Source organism: Pempheris klunzingeri, chromosome 20, assembly GCF_042242105.1.
Source record: "Pempheris klunzingeri isolate RE-2024b chromosome 20, fPemKlu1.hap1, whole genome shotgun sequence".
Taxonomy (NCBI): Eukaryota; Metazoa; Chordata; class Actinopteri; order Acropomatiformes; family Pempheridae; genus Pempheris; species Pempheris klunzingeri.
Window position 1 is genome coordinate 20658310 of NC_092031.1, and position 20122 is coordinate 20678431.

The 20122-nt window shown below is 43.2% G+C and overlaps 1 protein-coding gene across 1 annotated transcript; it reads right to left on the reverse strand.

Moving 5' to 3' along the window:
• Positions 1 to 833: 833 nt before the first annotated feature.
• On the reverse strand, positions 834 to 12472 carry bms1 (BMS1 ribosome biogenesis factor). Its single transcript, XM_070852506.1, has 23 exons — positions 12394 to 12472; positions 11774 to 11954; positions 11448 to 11638; positions 11027 to 11106; positions 10535 to 10723; positions 10270 to 10412; positions 9969 to 10090; positions 9678 to 9871; positions 9428 to 9570; positions 8328 to 8908; positions 6693 to 6794; positions 6247 to 6398; positions 6027 to 6108; positions 5655 to 5734; positions 4934 to 5125; positions 4069 to 4257; positions 3655 to 3835; positions 3196 to 3254; positions 2829 to 2951; positions 2000 to 2147; positions 1662 to 1837; positions 1410 to 1571; positions 834 to 1247 (listed from the first exon to the last, which is right to left on the reverse strand). Exons 2-23 carry the CDS (start codon positions 11944 to 11946, stop codon positions 1020 to 1022), a joined length of 3690 nt encoding a protein of 1229 aa, XP_070708607.1. The 5' UTR covers positions 11947 to 11954; positions 12394 to 12472; the 3' UTR covers positions 834 to 1019.
• Between the last annotated feature and the right edge of the window lie 7650 nt (positions 12473 to 20122).

Sequence of the window (20122 nt, forward strand, 5' to 3'; positions counted from 1 at the left end):
TCCGGTCTAAGCCCTTCGCAATAAAAGCCCTACCACAACGACATGCAGCATTTAGTCGCTTATCCCTGGCAGCTACACAGAAAGTCATCCTCCATGACATTTGAACCATTTCCTTTAAAAGTGTGCGCATATTATGCTGACATAGCTGAGCTCTCTAATTTATTCTTTGAATATTCATTTCAAGTTTAAGAAAAGTCAAACTTTTAACCTACTAACCCAAAGTTTTATCATGAATCAACCTTGTGACTTTTGAAGTCAAAATTAGAATCTATGTCCATCTCATACATTTAAAATGTTGACTTTACAATCATTATATATATATATATATTTTTCATTCCTACCTTTTCCTTTTTCTGACAGAGATGGTCCATGATGGTCCAAACAGGAGACGGTTTTGCTTTCAACTCACCAAAGGAAATTGCCATGGTGACAATATCAGTTCATTCATTCATAATTCAGTCATTCGGTATGAGACCCTCTTAACACAGTGGATTGCAGCCTTTGAACAGAGAATGGGAACTCTGACTTCGTACCTGTACTGAGGTTTTAGCAAACAAGCCGAGATCTCAGTTACATCTGGCACTTTTTGTTCAGTATAACTACAGAACACGTTACTTCCTGTCAGTCTATAACATGTTTTTATTATTGTAACATCCTGAGCGTTTAATAACTGCTCAAACACATGGTTTCAATCATCAGTCATTAAACAGGCAGCCATGGATGAATACCAGCCCTTGGGATCATTTTAGACTAACCTTTAGGGGTTATGAGTCACCTGTAAAGTTAATGATCATTTGACTAAGTGGAAATCCAGCACAACCACCAACACTGTGTCATGTGACACGTTTTATTAAAAAGTCTGAACTTTTTTTCTTTACAGTAGCTTTTCATTATCAACACATCTAGAAACATACAATAAGAATTGCCTGCCAAAGTTATGAAACACCGGCGGTCCAAAGAACCGAACCAGTCTCAGTCAGTCTGCAGAGGTTTTGCCTCATGAGTCCAGATGGGGTGCGTTAGTCATCCTGGGCCGCCCCCTTCAGACTGGACCTCTGCTTCTTCTGCTCTTTCTGGCCAATGATGCGGTACATTTTCTTATTTGCCTCCTTCTGTCTCTTCAGCCTGGCTTCCTCATCTTTCTTCTTCTGCTGCAGGAACTCCTTGTGTTTGGCGTGCTGTGCCACGTGGCTCTTCTTCCTCTTGTAGTTGTGGACTGTGCTCAGAGCTTGGAGCAGGGCTGCCACCTTAAGGAGCCAGTCAAGAGAAAAAAGTTTTGACCATCGCTTTTATCAGTCATGACAACATTTTAATGGTGAGATTTGAACGCACAATGCTGTTTCAGTGATTTGCTGTTTGGTCACTAATGCTCACTCCTAACTGCCACTGTGGGGTCAGGTTTTACTCACCTTCCTCTCGTGGGGCTCTCTGATGACGCTGGGCCTCTGGAGATCTCTGGGCGTCTTTCCTTTGGGCTGTTGCTGTTTGGGTTTGCTCTTGAAGGGCAGGGCCTTCTGGAGCTCCTTGGGGATATGGAGGGGGTTGAAGCGCCTTTGGGTTCGGGCCACGGGCTGTAAGGGAAAGACATGTATATTTACACACACACTGCTCTTAACCCTTCATTTACCCATCACCCATCTGTCCGGCTGAGCCCTCCCTACCTTGTACAGAGAGTCCACATTGGGTTTGTTGTGGATGCCGAGGTCATGTTTGAGCTGCCCCAGGGTCCGCATGCCCGCCCAGTCGTCCTTCTGACCGACAGGCAGCAGCAGAGACGTGACGGGGTTGTAGAGCTGAGGAACGGCCACCGGATACCAGGAGCGCAGGAACACAATGTCTGCACAGCAACAAGTCACACAGAACAAAAGGCATCAATACAAAGACACAAATACAGAGGAACCCTTCAGAAGCGATAAATCGTTGTCAAATGTGTTGTGACACCTTCGTGTAATAACTACAAGATGACAATGTACATATGTGATGGTAAAGAGATGCTCACCGCTCATAAGCAGGCGGTCCTCAAACGTGGCTCTGTAAGCTCCTGGTGGTGTCGACAGCGCCTTCTTGATCTGACCTCTGACCCCCGACACCGTTCGTATAGAAGCACCTTCAAATTTAGCTACCTCCAGCACTGTGTTGAACATGCCCTGTGGACGCAGACGGAGAGTTCACAAAACACAATTAGTATTTGTATTATTCTACTGCTACTGCTGGAGAAGAAAAAGCAACAAAACAGGTGCTGCAGCAGCCTGGAGGGGATCGTGTGTTTGATCCTGTTCTATTGTGCAAATGAAGTTTTGCAAAATGCTGAAGGGAGCAGCACAGTGTCAGGCTAACCTACAGCAACTAGGAATATGATGGAAAAGCCAAAGAAGTTTCTGATGGTCCAGATAAAAAATGTGTAAAAGAAAGTGTTTAGAGGAAGGACTGCACTCTAATAAAACAAAAGAAAGCAGTTAATGACCAGGGCCTGCAGCCGTATGTCATAAGACTGCATCAACAGTGTTTGTGTAAGTGCTCTCACTGCCAGAGGAGGGAGACAAAAGCTCTGCACTGCAGGTGTCACTGAACACAAGTTTTTTCTTGTGGGAGAAATCAAAAGAAACCCTGCTGTTGATTCTCCTGCAGATCAGCCCTCAGGTTCCTCCAAGTTATCGAAGAAGAAACACTAACAACCAACACTAAAGAATGTTTCTAGAGCAAATGATATCTATACAACGTTGACTTTCTGCATCATTGATTGATCAGATCCAGCTTCACCTGTTTTAGTGATTAAAAATGAGATTTAAAGTTCAAACATAAGGAGAAATAAATGTAAGTCTTGCTACCTTGATGAAAGACGTGTTCTTAAAGATCTTGTAGGGGTAACCAATTAGTTTGAGTTTCTTCACAATAGTCACAGACTTGTCCAGGTCCAGGACGACTCCTGTGGCTGCAATCCGGAAATTAGCCTGTGGAGAGAAAACAGCCCTAAAGCGTCTGCAACGAGATTCCATGAATTACTGAGTCAAGACTTTTCAGACTTGGAGTCATATATGCAACGACAAACAATACCGACACTTTACCACTCACTGCTGTCAACTGGGTGTTGTTAGCACTTCTATCACTCCGGGGATTTTATTCATTTTACATCATTAAATTTGAACTGAACGCGCTAACATTAACTGCTGTAGCAATGGTGAATACATTTCTTACTTTAGCTCCTGCTACTGACTGCACAGCCAGGAAGCCAGTGCCCTGTGGCGTGATGGGACCTTCAGTGAGACAAAGGGGTAGAGAATATCGGTTACTGTCATGAGATAGAGCTGATAGAGCTGATAGAGCTGATAGAGCTCTTGTCCACTTACAAGCAGCAAGTTAGGTCACTAAAACAAGGTAATTTAAAACATCTTTAAAACTGCACTCCAAAAACAAGCAAAAGGGAGTAAACCACAGCATCATGACACACTGATCTGGTGCGAGGCTGAATTCTGACAAAGTAACATAGAGGTACGTTTTTTAGGCCTAATTCTAGTTTGTAGTCATCAGAATAATGTCTCACTCTGATTCCAAGACTGAATCTAATTATTATGTGCATGCACACAGCTGTTCAGTAAACATAATGAAACTACTAATCTAATTCATCGCCACCAGCAGTGAACAGTGTGGTCGTACCCCAGATGGAGGCCCCACAGTGCATGTGCTGCGGTGTGTATTTGAGCAGGCGATGGCGTCCATTGTGATCCTCGATGTGAAAGAGCGGCATGGTCTGAAAGCGCCTCCAGCCGAGAGACAGGATGAGGGGGTCCCGTGTCTTCAGGATGCGGCCGTACCACCGATGTTTCTTCAGTCGCATCTGACAGACACACATTTAGAATGTTACTGAAATTTGAGGAGGACATTTAGGGATATTTCTCATGTCAGCTGGAATCACAACTCCCTTTGGCCCAAAGTGAACGGGCTATGTGATTGGATAAATGAATGAGAGTTCATTTAAAGTTTAGCCAATAGCTTTAGAGCTAAGAACTCGTAGTCGTCATGGGCAAACAAAGTGCTCATGTCAGAATACAATGAAAGCATTGCACATACCTGCAGGTATCCCACGTTGCCCTCACTGGAGCCCAGGCCTCCGAGGATGATGGGATAATGGGGATCAAAGTTGGTGACAAACTCGCAGGGTAGTGAGGGGATTTCTAATCTGACGTACATGCCGGGCCGGAAGCCTTCGTACTGCACTCTGGTCTCATCGTCCACATCCTCAAACTCGGCCCTGTTCAGCTAAGGGCAGGATGCACAAAAATATTCTCAGAACTATGTTCTTAGAAATAAACCAGGAATATACAAACGGAAGTTTTTTTAGATAGCTGATATTAGAATGGAAGCTGAGGGAACCATAGCCAGTCCCAACGCATGAGATATCAGAATCAGAATTCCTTTAATAATCCCCAGGGGGGAATTGCTTTTTGTTACACACAGCTCCAAAAGAATAAGAATAAGAATACACTTCAAACACAAAGTAAAATATAAATATAAATATATAAAAGTATGAATAAAAAAATTTAAAAAAAAGATATATTAAAAATTTAAAATTATTATTACAGATACTAGATAGATAGTATTACCAGATAGATAGATAATAATCTAGATAGTAATCTAGATAGATAGAGAATAGATATTAGATAACAGAAATAACCCCAAAAAAGAAAATTACTAACATTACAAACAATATTGTTTTGATGAATACACAAATTTGTAAGTTTTTAAAAAAAGGTTTTTAAATTTATATAAAAATTCCCTGATTTCCCACGACTTGCTCCATTCATTTATGAAATCACTTTACTTTACCTGTCTGGAGCAAACTTTCTTTAAACTCACGACTTTCCAGAAGGTCTATGACCCACAGGGACCCTGTAGAAATCTAAAGAACGTAGGCCAACAGAACCAGTTGTGGTACCTCGGCCTGCTTCTGCATCTCCTCCTTCAGATCATCGAAGTAAGTGGCATCTCCATCGTCGTACTCTGAGTCGAATCGCTCCTTCAGCCTGCGTTTCTTCTCCAGGCGCTTGTTCTTTTGGACCTCGTCATCGTCCACCTTCACCAGACTGTCCGCAGCTTCATCGTCACCATCTTCATCATCGTCACTATCCTGTTGGTCATAATGTGCAGACAAAGACACCTTTAGAAACCTAAAGGTATGAAGGAGTCGTCAGGAGCTGTGAAGCCTTACCCAGTTCTAGATTTAAACACATTTTTTTCCAATCAGGTAAACTGTTTTTCGTATTTACAAGCTTCATTCACACTGTCGAGGCCGTTTTAGGTCGAAATTTGACTTGTGTCATCGTATAACAGTACTAAAAGAAAAGATTCTATATATTTTACGAAGGACGTGCACTCAGAACTTGATCCAGTAAACATTTACAAACAGAATAAGAAAAAGTGAACACTTGAAATGGGAAGAGAGGAAACTACAGTTCGGGGCCATGATTACACTCCAGTGGGGCAGATACTACTTTATAGGACCACTAACACAACTGAGCAACCAACCTTAGATTGTACATTTTAAACACAGCGTCCACAACAACGCTGAAGTCCAAACTATTTACCAATCAGGCAGAAATGTTGCGATAATGTTTCGAGCTATCTTGATTCCACCTCTTCCATGTAAAAGGACCTACCTCAGCCTGATCCTGCTGCCCACTTTGGCCTTTGTGGACTTCTCCTGTTTCCAAGTCTTCAAAGTCACCATACAGCTCCTCTACACACAGAACAAGAGACCATATATGTTAGGGTACTACCACGTGGATCATTTGCTTCAACGGTCAAAAAAGAATCTCACTTCAGATTATTAAAAAAAAAAAAAAAGTTAAAGTCATATAAAACATGATGGAGATGCGTTAAATGGGAAACCCTGATGAGATATCTGCAGCCTGAACTACGTAAAGTAACTCCCCCACATGGGTCTGATCACAATAATCAGTAATTATAATAGTTTGTAATTTAAATCTGAAAGCTGTGTTTGTGTGTTGCTGGGTGCCATCTTCCTTTACCGTCCTCCTTCAGCAGTGTGGCAGCGTCTTGGCCCTCCTCCCACTTCCCTGTGACAAAGCAGTCCCTGATGGAGTTCAGCATCTAGAATGAAACAGGCATTGCAACCTTTAAGTATTAAATCATCACGTGAACACCTTTTTTTTTGGATTCGTTCTCACATCTTCAGCACATTAAGAGACAACTGGCTCTCTATCCCCAGTATGCTAATGGCCACCGCACCTCCTCCGAGTCCCAGTTGTGGGAGGTGTCCGGGTTGAAGCGGGAGCAGTCGGGAGCATTCGCTTGGACCCTTTTGCTCTTCTGAGGGCGACTGACTCGAAACAGCCCACCCAGCTCGTCATCCTCCTCCTCAGAATCATCTGCCTCTGCAACTGCAGAAAGAAGATTGTCGAGAGATGCTGAAAATCAGAGATGTATTATCATGCGGTTCTGAAATCTACGTTCACAGCACCTCTAACGTTCTCTACAAAAAGCCAAAATACAGCTTAATACACACCTTCCATTAGTCACCTCACTATTTTGTAGCCTACACTTCACTATGCCAACACCAATTAGAGCTGGACCGACACATCAGCTGACAGTAACTTATCACATATTTAATGGTACATCCTTAAAAGTGCATGATTTTCATACAATGTGCACAAGCGGCCAGAGAATCAGGCTACCTGAACCATAGACCAGCTTTCTCAGATTGGGGGCAGCCTCTTGTTGCCGTAGAAATGCTTCTGATGCTTTCTGCTGCAGACCCTCCTTCCACTGCAGGGCACCTGTCGATGGAAACGGGAGGTTAAACTCAACCAAGGGACAAAAAAAAATAAAAATCACTGAACCTCCGGCATAGCTTAGGCATCAAAATACATCAGCAGCTTCTTTCATGTTACATTTGACCAGCTTTACATTCCCTGTCCTGAACCAAATCTAACTCGGCTCGACTCTTGAAAGAACTCCAACAGCTCCAACAGACACATGAAACAACAAACTGTACAGTAACATCTTGCATGTACAGTTGCACTCACAGACAATTTAAATAGCTCAACAGAACAAATCACAGGTGGTTTCTCCAACTTCAACTCAAAATGCCACTTTTAATGATGACTACAGTCTCAAAATGATTCATCCCGATTAATACTCCTCATAAGAGCACATCTAATCAAGGGCCTCAGTAGCTGCATCACTACTGACCCAAAAGTACAAGACAAGTCGGCTCCAATAAGCTCAAAACCATTTCAATAAGCCACAGATGTTTTGGGATTCTGTTGTGTGGAGTGACTTCTTCTGGTACTTGGAAGCCTGCAGCGTTTGGAGGGTAAGATGGATTCAATCAAGTGTCAGGAAATCCAGGAGAAAACATCAGGCCGCCTGTGAAGCTGATGCTCGGGCATCACTGGATCTTCCAACAGGACAACAATCCCAAACACACCTCACAGTCCACCAAGGCTTGGCTTCAGAAAAAGTCCTGGAAGATACTAGAGTGGCCGTTATTGTCGCATGGCTTGAATCCCACAGAAAATCTCTGGTGGGATTAGAAGAAGGTGTTTGCAGCACACAAACCCAAGAATATTAGAGAGCTGGAGGCTGTTGTCTATGAGGAATGGGCTCAGATTCCTCAGGAACGCTGTCAGAACCTGGTGTCTGGTTAAGTGTTACGTTTGCAAAAGGATGTTCTATCAAGTTCTAAAGATGCTTGTCAAGAAGGGGTTGAATAATTCTGAGATCGCAGTGGCCATTAAAAGTGGCAGATTGTGTTGAATTTGGAGAAACTACCTGTGATATCATCTGTTGAGCTATTTCCGATTGTTCTTGTTTGAGTTGTTCATTTCAACACAGCTGAAAGTTTGTAAATGTTGCCAGTACATTTAATCTGCAGGGAGGCTGAATAACTGAGTGATAAAGCTGAACTTCTTTAGCACATGACAAAGCATTCTCATTCTGGAGCTTTCAATGATATCACATGATCTTCACCAGTTTACCCAACCGTGCTCGAGAAACTTTGAACATCACGTGTTAAACTAACGTGGACGAGAAGCCCATAAAGTAAAAAAAATGACATTTTGAGAGCCACAATTTCATGACAACTGGGCAAACTCCGGAGGTCAAAAGCTCCAGAGTGGCTACTAAAGGGATTTTGTGGTGTGAGGTCGAGGATCAAAAGGCAAAGTCCACAGAAAACACAACTACATACAACTACATACAACAGAACATACAACTACTGACGCACTTAAAGGGGAAAATAAAAAGGATTAAAGCAGCTTTTCTACACACTCACACTAAAATGAAACAAAGTAAATAAACAGATTTACCCTGCTCTTCCTCCTCCTCCTCCTCCTCACTCGATAATGGCTTCCTCGGAGTGTCAGCTGCTTCATCCTCCTCTTCCATTGATTCATTTTCTGACTCTTCGTCATCCTCCTCCTCCTCCTCCTCCTCCTCCTCCTCTTCATCATCATCATCACTCTCTCCCTCGTCCTCTTCAGAACAGTGTCCAGAGTCGCCTGCTCTCCCAGCCTCCCTCTCTTCTTCGCCCCTCTCCAGGTCATCTTCGCTGTCAGCAAACACCGGCACCTCCCCCCCCTCCTCCTCCTCCTCTTCCTTCCGTTTCTTCACTGGGGGAGCGCTGGCTGCCGACCTCTTCTCCGCCTCGTCGGATTTGGCTCTCGCCTCTCTGAGAAACGTGGATAGGTTAGCCTCGTCTTCATCTTCATCCTCTTCCTGCCCATCCCCGTCACTGTCTTCGCTGTCGGCGTCCTCATCATCATCATCATCATCATCATCACTGGAGCCACTAACGTCATCGTCCTCCTCTTCAGTGAAGACCACCTTCCTCCTCTGTCTCTGGGTGTCAGGGTCCCACACTTGCTCCTCCTGAGGACCTTCCATCTGTCTAACACACAAAACAAGAAAAGTTTACATTCTCTGTCAAATCGATTTTCTGCAGTAGGCAAAAAGGGTTGTTTCGTACTATTACACTTTATTTGGTACACCTGCCTAACACTAGGCACAACCCCCAGGACAGAGCTGACTTCTTGGTGTCACTGATTCAGTACGGTGCTGGAAACATCCATGAGAATTTCTCTTCCATATTGACATGTAGCATCACAGGGTCACATTTGTCGGATGTTTCTCCCGTTCACCACATCCCAAAGGTGCTCTGCTGACTGTGGAGGCTGCAGGAGGGCAAGAAACTTATTGTCTCGTTGGTGCTACACAGCACTGCTGGAACGTCTCATTATTTACCATCACCTTGAAGCAGTCTGGTGACTCTCCTGACCTCATTAACAAGGTATTAACTCATTTCTTTGACCACTTGAGGGCAACACAACGAGCTGCCAACACAACATCACCATATTATTGATATGTTCAACGCATTACTAAACAAGATAATGAAACCGAGGTGTCTCACCTGCTCTGCTCATTGATGTCTGTGGAGTCCAGGGTGGCGGAGCCGCTGAAGAGAGACACCTTACTGGCGGCCATCTTGGCATCCAGAGTGGCATGTGTGTCAATAAGAGACTGGACCAGCTCTGTCGTGGGCCGAAGCTCCTCCTGTACCAGGGAAGGGTGAACACACTTTACGTCATATACAAACAATACTTGTATGATACACAAAAGACACACTTCCCCACCGAGCACACACCCACACCCGCACCCACCTGCTGTAGATTGACGTGGTTAGCAGGAAGGTCAATGTACACAGCATCTTTATCGTACACGACTCCCCCGACCCCTGCCATGGGTGCATAGAGCAGACGCTCCTTCTCATTCAGCGCTCTCTTCTTCTGAGCATCTGGCAGTGGACATGGGTCTGGCAGGAAGTTCACATCTGCCACCTGAAAGTCTCCTACACCTGCACAGTGCAACAACGTACAGGAGCATTTTTGCTTTAGACAACAGGACGCGCGGGGCAAAAGGTTTCGTAGATAACTAGCACTATGCTTATGTACCTGGGATATGGACCTGGCCTTTGTTTTTTAAATATGTCCCTCGCAGGTAGCCATAGAGTGACACCGTGCGGTCACATTTGGGGTCTGTCCTCACCTTCTCAGGGTCAGTCAAGTCCTCCATGCTGTTTGGATGCAGACAGGAGAAAATGTTTGATTGAGTAGAAAGTAACAGCAAAATACAGTCAGATAACAAAACATATTGATAACACACTCACTGCTCCATCGAAACAAAACATCTGAACATCACGGTGAAATTAAAGTCACGTGAATCAGGAGTTTGCAGAGTCGGGTTATGACTCACCGGTCAGCCAGCACATAAGGGTGGGAGGTCTGCCACGCCAGCGGACGGAACTTCATGACCGAGATGAAGCGGCCGAGGTTCTTAACTTCCTGGGTCTGATATTCACCGTACACCATACCAGACAGATAGAACAGCTTGGCCCCCTGACAGGTTCAAACAACACACATGTACAGGTCTTTTATCGCGTGGTCATACTGTCACAGTGCTCGTGATTGTTTCTGAGGGAGCACTTTCAGCAGCGAAGATGTGATCATTTCGTGGTTACCTGGTAGACCTCAGTCCAGAAGCGATGTTTGAGGTTTTTCTTGGTCTTCCTCAGCGTCTTGTTGTTCTTGAATGAATCCAGGTGAGTCAGCACGCCCATGACACGAGGGAAGCCGTGTACCTGACAGATGTTGAGAAACTCAAAAGTCTCCATCTCAAAGCCGAAGCTGGCATCGATCAACATCAAAACCTGGAGGAGAGAGAGCAATGCATTACATTTAGTTGGTAATACTTCATTCATACGCATTTACGATTCAAGGTATAGCTTAATATCACAATGTGCCAATGTGTTTTTAAAAGTTTAAAGGTTATTGTATCACCTGAGTGACTAACTTAACAAGCCTTTCAATACTGGCCACAAAATATGGAAAGCTGACTGTATTACAACGTACACAACTTGTTTTATTATGTGATTCTGCTTCACATCTCACTGAAATCAACTCCTTCGTACTTTCATCAAATATACTTGTTCACTGTTGATTGAAGAACTCACCAGGTCAGCCACTTTTGCGAGGTCGATCATTGTGTTAATGTCATTGTTACACTCCATGAAAGTGAGGCGGCGCTTCTTGCCTAAAGAGCACAGACGGTCATCACTTATTGGACACAGAACCATAATGAAACACGAAGGTTAAAATGCCCCACAGTGCACAGGGCTGGTAATCTGTAAAGATCACAGGAATTCTGCTGCTTTAACTCTGCTGATGTTGGAGCCGATCATGAATCACAACATGCACAGTTAGAATCCAGCCAGCAGTCCTTCGCTGCATGTTGTTCCCCATCACCTGTCTGCCCTCTACCGCCATGTCTGCGGAGACACTTTTACTGCAATACACTCTACAAGATCTGGTGAGATATTTCAGCCTTGACTGAAGTGGCACACCGACCAACAGGAAGACGGTAGTCAAACTTACCTGAAACGATGGTTACAGGTCCACATATGTGCCCGAGCTTCTGTCGGGTGAAGTTTTTTATTAGGCAGCGGATGAGGGTGCTTTTGCCCACCTTTGGGGGCCCGACCACTACGATCACAATTGGTGGAGGTTCCAGGGGAGTCCGGTCCACAAGAGGGATGTGATGCTTTTTGGCCTTTATGTCCTGGGCCCTGAGAAAAAACAAAATATAGGAGGAGTTGTTGGAAAAGAGCTTAATTATTGGTTTTCCCCACTTTAAATTCACGAACTAACATGGTTGCCAAAGGGGACGGATGTGCAGCAGTACAGATCAGAAGATGACTGACCTGTGGAAGGTCTTGGCCATGCGCACAGCGGACTGAACCGCAAACGCTTTGGGATTGCGTCGCCTCTCATCCTGCTCTGTGGAGCCTCCCTGCTTCCTCAGCTTCTTCCTCTCTGCCTTCGGGCCGCTGTGCTTCTGCTGATGTCTCTTCTGCTCCTTCACTTTCCTGTCCATCCTGTCAACTGACGCAGAAAAAAACACTTTCACTTGAGCGCATCTTCACAGAGAGACCGGGCAGCAGGCCACAGACCCCAGAGTCAATGACCTCATTCATCGTTCCTACAAGCACCTGAATGCACCAGAGAGTTAGAGTTTACAAAACAGTGAACACAACATTGTCCTATGAGCATTACCATGGAAGACAAGAAGGAATACATGACATGATATTCACTGGGAGTGAAGTCTCTAATGTAGATTTTTATACCTTATATCCCCCTCCATCCAAAAGCAGCGTTACTTACGTCACTCTGGTGTCTATTTAAGAGCCTCTGGGTTCATTCCTCTTTAACATTCAGTGTGTTCTGTTCAGCTGTACAGAAGGAACATGTCCCCGGACAGAGACAACGTCTTTCTGGACACGTTAGTAGCTTTTAAAGAAGAAGAAAACGTTAGTCGCCGTACCTGGAGGTAAACCTGCTGCTGTCTGCTCCCACTAACACCCAGCTTTCTTTACATCTCACATGTGTATCCTGACCTCCGGCCCGGAAATGAACGGAAGCGTCACTTCCTTGTGCAGCGGGTGGAAACAAGCGTGTTGTAGAAGGTTCCGCGCGGTGAGGAACAGGCCGCAGGCCGCCACAGCGGCGCCCCCTGCAGGCGGGCGTGACGTGAACGCGGCCTCTCTCCGCTGAAGGATGAAAAGGTGATAAATGTTTCATGCTTAAGCATCCACTTTGGAGGTGGGGAACAATCTAACAAAAAGACCATCACTATCTCACATATCCACAGCGAACAAGGCAGAAAATACCCTCCACGTGAAAGAGAAATGAGACTTAGAAATAAGTACAATTATTGAGGACAGGACAGAATATCTGTCATCTATGGAAAGAAATGTAGGAGGACATAGAAATGATTTTTTTCATAGTTTCATTGTTTAATAAAGGTTCATTATTCATTTTATGCTTAAGGAAATGTGGGAATCATCATCATCATCATCATCATCAAAAAAAAACCTTGTTGAATGTACACCCAAACCCCAACTTGTAAAGCAGACTTTCCAAACAACAGACTAAGATGCTTTTTCATTACACAGCTGCAAAAGTATATGAACATTTTTAGTCAGTAGCTTGTGGCACCTCCTGCTTCAGCCAGACATCTTCTGTAACCACTGACCAGCCTCTCCACTGCCTTTGGGGCCCAGCTTCAATTCCCTGACTGATGGCAGGAGATTCTGATCAAGAATTTGTTGATAGGCCTGAGTATAATAATCTGGAGGCCCCATACCAGGTTGTGTTCTTGGTATGCAGTGTCAGCTTTTCTCCAAACATAGTAGTTTATATTGTAACCAAATAATTCTACTTTGGAATCATCTGTCCAGCGAACGGACTTCCACGAGGCCTCTGGTTTGTCCAAGTGCTCTATAGCAAAGCTGAAACGGGCAACTTTGTTCTTTTTTTTGAGATCAGAGGCGTCCTTCTAACAACCCTCCCATGAATGTCACGTCTATCTCATTTTCTTCAGATCGATAGACACATGTACACTCACCCCAGATGCTGCCGGAGAGCTCTGCAACTCTCCAGAGCTGATGTGTAGGTTGGCCCTTACCTGATTTATTATTTCTCTGCTGTTTCTCCACCTCTAGGCAGAGCTGCAGTCATGTTGAAGGACCTCCATCTGTAAATGACTTACTGGATGGATGGAGCTGGAATCTTTTGGAGATGGTCTCATAGCTTTCCCCCAGACTGATGGGTTGTCACCGCTTTCTTCCTGATTCCTCAGACATCTCCTTGATCAATGTGGGGTACACCATGGCACTACAGTGGTTTATTCTCTCTTTTAATCAGTGCTGTCCAACCCCTTTCCTATGGATATCTCATTTGATTGGTATGCTTAAGTGATTCATTAAGCACCCAAATGTGTTTCACCTGAATCTGTTACCCGTTACCTTTACTAGTGAAGCCGGGGGCTCACTTTTTGGCACATACACTGATTCCATGTAGTGTTTTTGGCTACTCACACAATTCCCTCTAAACAAGTACATGCATTTATATTGATTCATAGAAAATATACACTACTCACAAAAAGTTAGGGATATTCGACTTTCAGGTGAAATATATGGAAAATGTAAAAAGTGAATGCTACAGTGATATTATATCATGGAAGTAGGGCATTTAAGTAGAAGCATGCAATGGTAGTTTCTTCATCTTAAACAATTTATTTGAAGAAAATCTACCAACAGTGGTAGGTATACCACAACAAAACATTTTCAGTGTCTCAATAAATTGGGATGTGGCCAAAGGACGTCCACTCCTCTCCTTTCTGTGACTCTTCCAGTCTCTGTATCACTGTTCCAACCTCCTGATGACACTCTGTGACCCTCTAAGCTCAGTGAACACCTCCGTCTGAGGACTTCCTGTTTGAAGCCTCCAGTGTTGAGGTGCTGCTGATCAACTGTTAGGTGTCGTCTTGGTCTCATGATGTCAGAATGTGAACAGCAGGATGAGGAGGACTGTTTAAATACCAATTCTACCTGAAGCAGGAAATGTATTGGTGGATTCATGGATCAAACCTGTTGTGAATGTTGCTGTTAAGCTTCTTGTTAGAGAACAGCAGCTGGTGCAGAAAGTACTGAGACACTGAACAGTTGGACATGTGCATTCAAAGGTTTAGAGAAGGTCACATTAAGTTCACCTGGAGAGGTTAGAATGCATTTTAGGTTCATCCTGAAATTTCACCTGAAAGCTGAATATCCCTAACTTTTTGTGAGTAGTGTAAGTAAATCTTGGTAAAACAACAGAAAACTCTAAACTGCTCAAGGGGTTCACATACTCTGAAGCAGCACTGTATACACTAGGTGTAACTGTACTGATTACTGTACAGCTGAATTGGAGGAAAGCACTTTTGCTGAAGTAAACTCTGTGTACTGTAAACTGTACATTTATGTGTTCTGTTACTGACGCTTACATTCAAATAAAAGTAAAGACAGACAGATGGCAGACATTAAATATAATTAAATGTGTTTTATTTAATTATATAATTAAACACGATGGTGTACTTCGATGACAGGGAACGCTCTTAAATAAATAATATACTAATAATTGGTCTTGTACAAAAAGATGAGATGATTAGAAGAAAATGTGAACAAAGTTAAGATGAAGAGAGGAATAAAGAAGGACAACAGAAAATGAGAAAAAGAGATGACTCCCAGGAGGAATAAAGAGGAAATGGGGAAGAGATGAACAGCACAAAGACACTAAGAAGATTGGGAAGTTGGACAGAAATATGTGAAACCACCTAGCGTGAATGTTTGATGTGTAACTGTCTGCTGGTTAGCCGGCCGTCACAGGTTGACAGAGGTGATGCAGAAGGTGATGCATCTGACAAACCCTGCTGCTACCTCGAAGCTGCACAGCCACAAATCCACTGTCTCTTTCAACTTCTAACTTCCTCTTTTTACCTTGGCCTTCAACTTTCAACTTTATTTCTCCCAGCTGGCCGCAGGTAAACTCATCAATACAGTGTAAACACTTATTTCACATTCATTAGTAACACAGAAGCGGTTTTCTGTTAACAAAGATGCAGTAAAAAGGTTGTACCACTTGATGGTGCCAGCAGACAAACTCCCGAGCAGCTCTATGGCCAGGATTCAGCACCATAATTAGATAGGCACACATTTTACAAAGGACATAGCAGTGAATAAAATCACAAATCTAGTGCCAATAAAGACGGCACTGGAAAAATACTTTCTGTCCACAAGCCCTGACCTGAACCTGCGTCCTTCATCTCAAATCTTCCCAACCTAATTAAAGTCAATGTCGTCATCATCATCCTCGTCTCCTTTATTGTAATCATTGACATCATTAGCATCATGTTATGAAGAGTCCAATAAAACCTGCGGAGCTCTTCTGGTTTTCAAAGCCTTTGAACTTCCTCTCTTTAAGATCAAGTGCCCGTTGCTCTTCCGATGAGCCATTTTCACCATCCTCCTAATATCATTAGTGCTGTTATAATTGTCTGGTTTGTTACATCTGGCATTCAGCCCCCACCCTACCTGAAAAAGAAATGTTAATGACAAGACCAAAGCCAAAGTACTGATAGAGTATAAGGGGCTGTTGATGTTGTTTATTGCATGTCAGTGATCTCTCTTGGATGGAACAGTCACAATCAGCACGTTTCTTTTCTTAAATGTCTTTTTTGGCCATGAGTTGTTTTTTTTTTCTAACTTCAGCAAATTAATACAAAAATTCACACAGGCACCTTACAATATGTCCTTAGTTCATTACAGTGCTTTAGAATATGACTGCCAGAATCAAACAGGAAATCTAACTAAAAAAAACTATTTCTGCAGAAAACGTTCACAGCTCAGGTTTTTTGAGCTTCTGGAGTTATCTTTGTATTAATAGCTGGGGATTGTGTTCCTTTCAATGAAACATCGAAAGAAGCAGAAGTGAAAGTTTGAACAGAATTACTGAAAGGAGTCAAATAGCAGTAAACACTTAAGTATTGAAAGGACTTGTGTTTTCCCAAACCTGCTCCTGGGGGCCCACTGCCCTGCGTGTTTTACATGTTCTCTGCTCCATAATCAGCTCTTCATCAAATGCTGCCGAAGCCTGATAACAACCCATTCATTTAAATCGTGGGTGTTGGAGCAGGAAGCATCTAAAACATGCGGGCAGTGGGCCCCCAGGAGCAGCACTGGGAAACACTGCGCTAGTGCACTTTGACAAATTAAACGGTGCATAATCTGGGAGCAAAGCAAGTAGCGAAGGGTTGTATTGAGTCTCCTGCCTCATCATAGGTGTAGTTTTGACGTAATATGAGTTACATCATTAAGACTTCCATTTCCCATTCCCTCGTTACACTCACACACACAAATGTCTTTCCATTTGTCAGAAAACCAAAGTGAACTTGTGGAGATGGCCTCTCGAAGGACAGAGGCAGCGGGTAATGGTCCCCCCATCGGTGGATATTACCACAGTGAAATGCAGGCACGCACATTTTTGCGTTGTTATTGGATAGTTTGGTCAGAAGGTGTCCAAAAGCCTTCTAGCTCAGGTAAACGAACAGTTCATTCACTGATCATAACAAGTGTGCACAATGTTATCTGAGCGTAAAGGTCGAGATTGTATTGCAAAAGAACCCTGACTACTTTTACAATGATCTAACGGCTTTTTGGAATTTTTCTTTGTTTCTTTTGGAAAGGTCGTGGTTAGAAATGGGAGATGTTACAGCGCGACATGTCACATTCTTCTGTAAATTTGACCTCTGTGGTGTTCACACTTGGACGAGTGTAGTTTAAGCGGCAAAGTGGCAATGTCAGTTCAATTAGCTTTTTGATGGTGTGTTTCAATTGTGATAACTTAAATGTTATGTTCTGTTTGGTCCTCCTGTGTTCATCATTTTCTGTCTCGGGGTTTTACGTTATCAAATTTCTTATGTGCTCATTGAAGCGCTTTTTGCTTACTTCAGTCTTTCACATAACAAATTGTAGTGTTAAAAATATAAGAAATTGTACCTTTAATTTAGCTTAAATAAACATGTTTCATTATAACAGATGTTCAGCTCAGCGAATACAATTAAAGGCCTTTTCATGTATTTAAATATTCCGGTGTCATAGGTAGAACCACTAATAAAACGCAGCGTTGTGAACCCACGTGAACCCTGTGTTTTTTTTTAAATATCAGGAAAATACTGCACCGTTATCTGAAGGCCAGGGTTCTACTGGTCAGTGGCGCATCTGCTTTCTGCTGCCTGAGGTGTGACAGCGTGTTAGTTATAAAACAGGTAATAAAAGTCAGAGGTGAAAAGCTGAAAGGAATAAAGGGCCGTCCCCGTCAAGAGAGATAACTGTGAGCATCCATACTGGTGAACGACAATGTTGTGTAACCACCGGCACCAAGGACACACTGAGCGCTCCAGTTGTGTGGGCAGGGAGAGACACAGTCAGTAAGGTTCTTCACCTAAAAAATACATGAGCTAAACAAGGACCTGCAACTAATGTGTACTTTTATCATCAAAAACGCTCCATGGAAGTGATAAAAGGTGAGAAGACAGAGACACAAGAGAGACAGAGGTGGCAGGACATGTCAAGCGTCAGATTTGGATAAGTTTTGATCAGCTGTCAGTGTTCTTCTCGTTTGTGTAATCTTAACTGTCAGAGAGTAAAACTGCGTTGATATGAGGCGCTAAAAGCACAGCTGTCTGTTGAAAAGTGAGACATGATATTGTGTTATATTTGTGGATGTAGTTTAGTCTTTACTGCTTAAAGATGTTAGACAATAAATTTACTCTCAAAAGCTTCAAACAAAGAAGGTTATTCATAAAAGTCCACATCTGGGTGGATAAATAATATTGCTAGCAAGAACCCTTTTTATTCTGCTCAAAAATTCCAATAATTCAGAAAGTTGAAAAAGTTGTACTTTGAATTTTTTTTTTTCTAACCCTCATGGAAAAATCTGAAAATCTAAGATAAGATAAGATAAGATGGACTTTATACACACACACAACACACACAATCACTCAGACCCTCTCTCTGTCTCAGACACAAGTTTTGAATATTTGAATGGATGAAGATAACCCAAAGGCCTGACCCTTTCCAAGCAGCATCATAAAATGTGCAGCAGCTCCGTGAAGCAGCTGCTGCAAAAAGGAAAATACAAGGAAAAAGTCCTGCAGTTCCACTGCACTGATCCAAATGACACATGATACGAAAGATAAGAAAAGTGAAGGTGTCAGATTTTAGAGCTGCTTTCTTTACTGATAATGACACGGTGCAGAAAACTGGGACTAGATAGATAGATAGATAGATAGATAGATAGATAGATAGATAGATAGATAGATAGAAATACTTTATTGATCCCAGAGGGGAAATTCTGGTGCTAAAGCAGCAAAAGAGCAAAAGCGAGTTAAAGTGACCACCATCATGAATACAACAATAAATAAGCAGATAAATTGACAAAAAGATTAAATCCAACAGATATACATATTTGTTAGGTGATTAAATATGATTTAAGCAACTGGACACAAACTGTATTCTTTGTCAGAAGCTAATCCAAAGCAAAATGTTTCAAATACGGCGTACCTCAGGGAACATAGCACACTTTTTTCTGTGAATGACTGTTCCAATATGTGTCTTTTTGACATCTGATGCATCTTGTGTGACATTCATCCGTAGTACTGGTCTGTCCAGACGGACTCTCTGGCTGTGTCTGTGGGTGTATTTTCTTTAGCCATAACAAAACAGGCCCAGCTCTTCCCACATGTACCCTGTGGACTGACTGACTTGAAGTGGATCCTCGGCCTTTGATGGAACTACTGACCAAATAGAGAAAAGGGAGATTAGAAAAGAAATATCAGTATTGCAGTTCATGGACACTTTTGCGTCTGTGGCCTGGATGCGGTAATTCTTTACCCTAAGGTTCATTTGCTCACCTTAGATTCTGACTGGAAACACTGACTTCTATAGCAGACAGCAGTGATCCACGGCCATGAACACTGTCTGAACCTGTACGTTTACATGTAGACACCTATCCCAGTGTTGAGCCTTTTCCTGGTTTGGGGCTCATCAGCCCCTCCTCGTGACAATAGTGGTGGTATTTTTGAGGTGGTAGACAACCTGTAGAGGCTGTAGCAATTAAAATGGGGGCAAAGAGGAAGTCAGGTGACAGCAAGAAAGTCGCATGGTGAGGATGCTTTGTTTCGGTGGAGCCCTCTGCTTTGACACCCCCCACTGGATACACCCAACACTGGAGAGCAGCTCAGAGGCATCGGTCTCCCATGCTCTTCTCGCCGCATTCAGTTAACGATATATCATCTTGATAGCACCACTTTTTCCCACAACTGAACTACTTTGGCTTACCAAACAGTGCAAAGTGTCACCTTTTCTAAAACAGTGGAAAACAAGGCCGAACCCGGAGCCTAAACGTTGCAGGTCCAGGTCACAGGAGGCTCCAGGTTTAAGAGTCTTGTTGAATGCCTACTCTTATGTGCATTGTACCAAATTATTTTTATGACGAGCCAATAAGAGGTGCATTGTTACACCTATGAAATGTTGAGTTAATGAGTCTATTATGCATTTAGTCTTAATGATATTCTGTTAACAGCTCATGTGTCTGTGAGGGAAACTTATGAATATACTTTGTGTATGGTGGTAACAGCTGGCAAGGAGTCGCACTGAGAGGGAAAGAGAGAA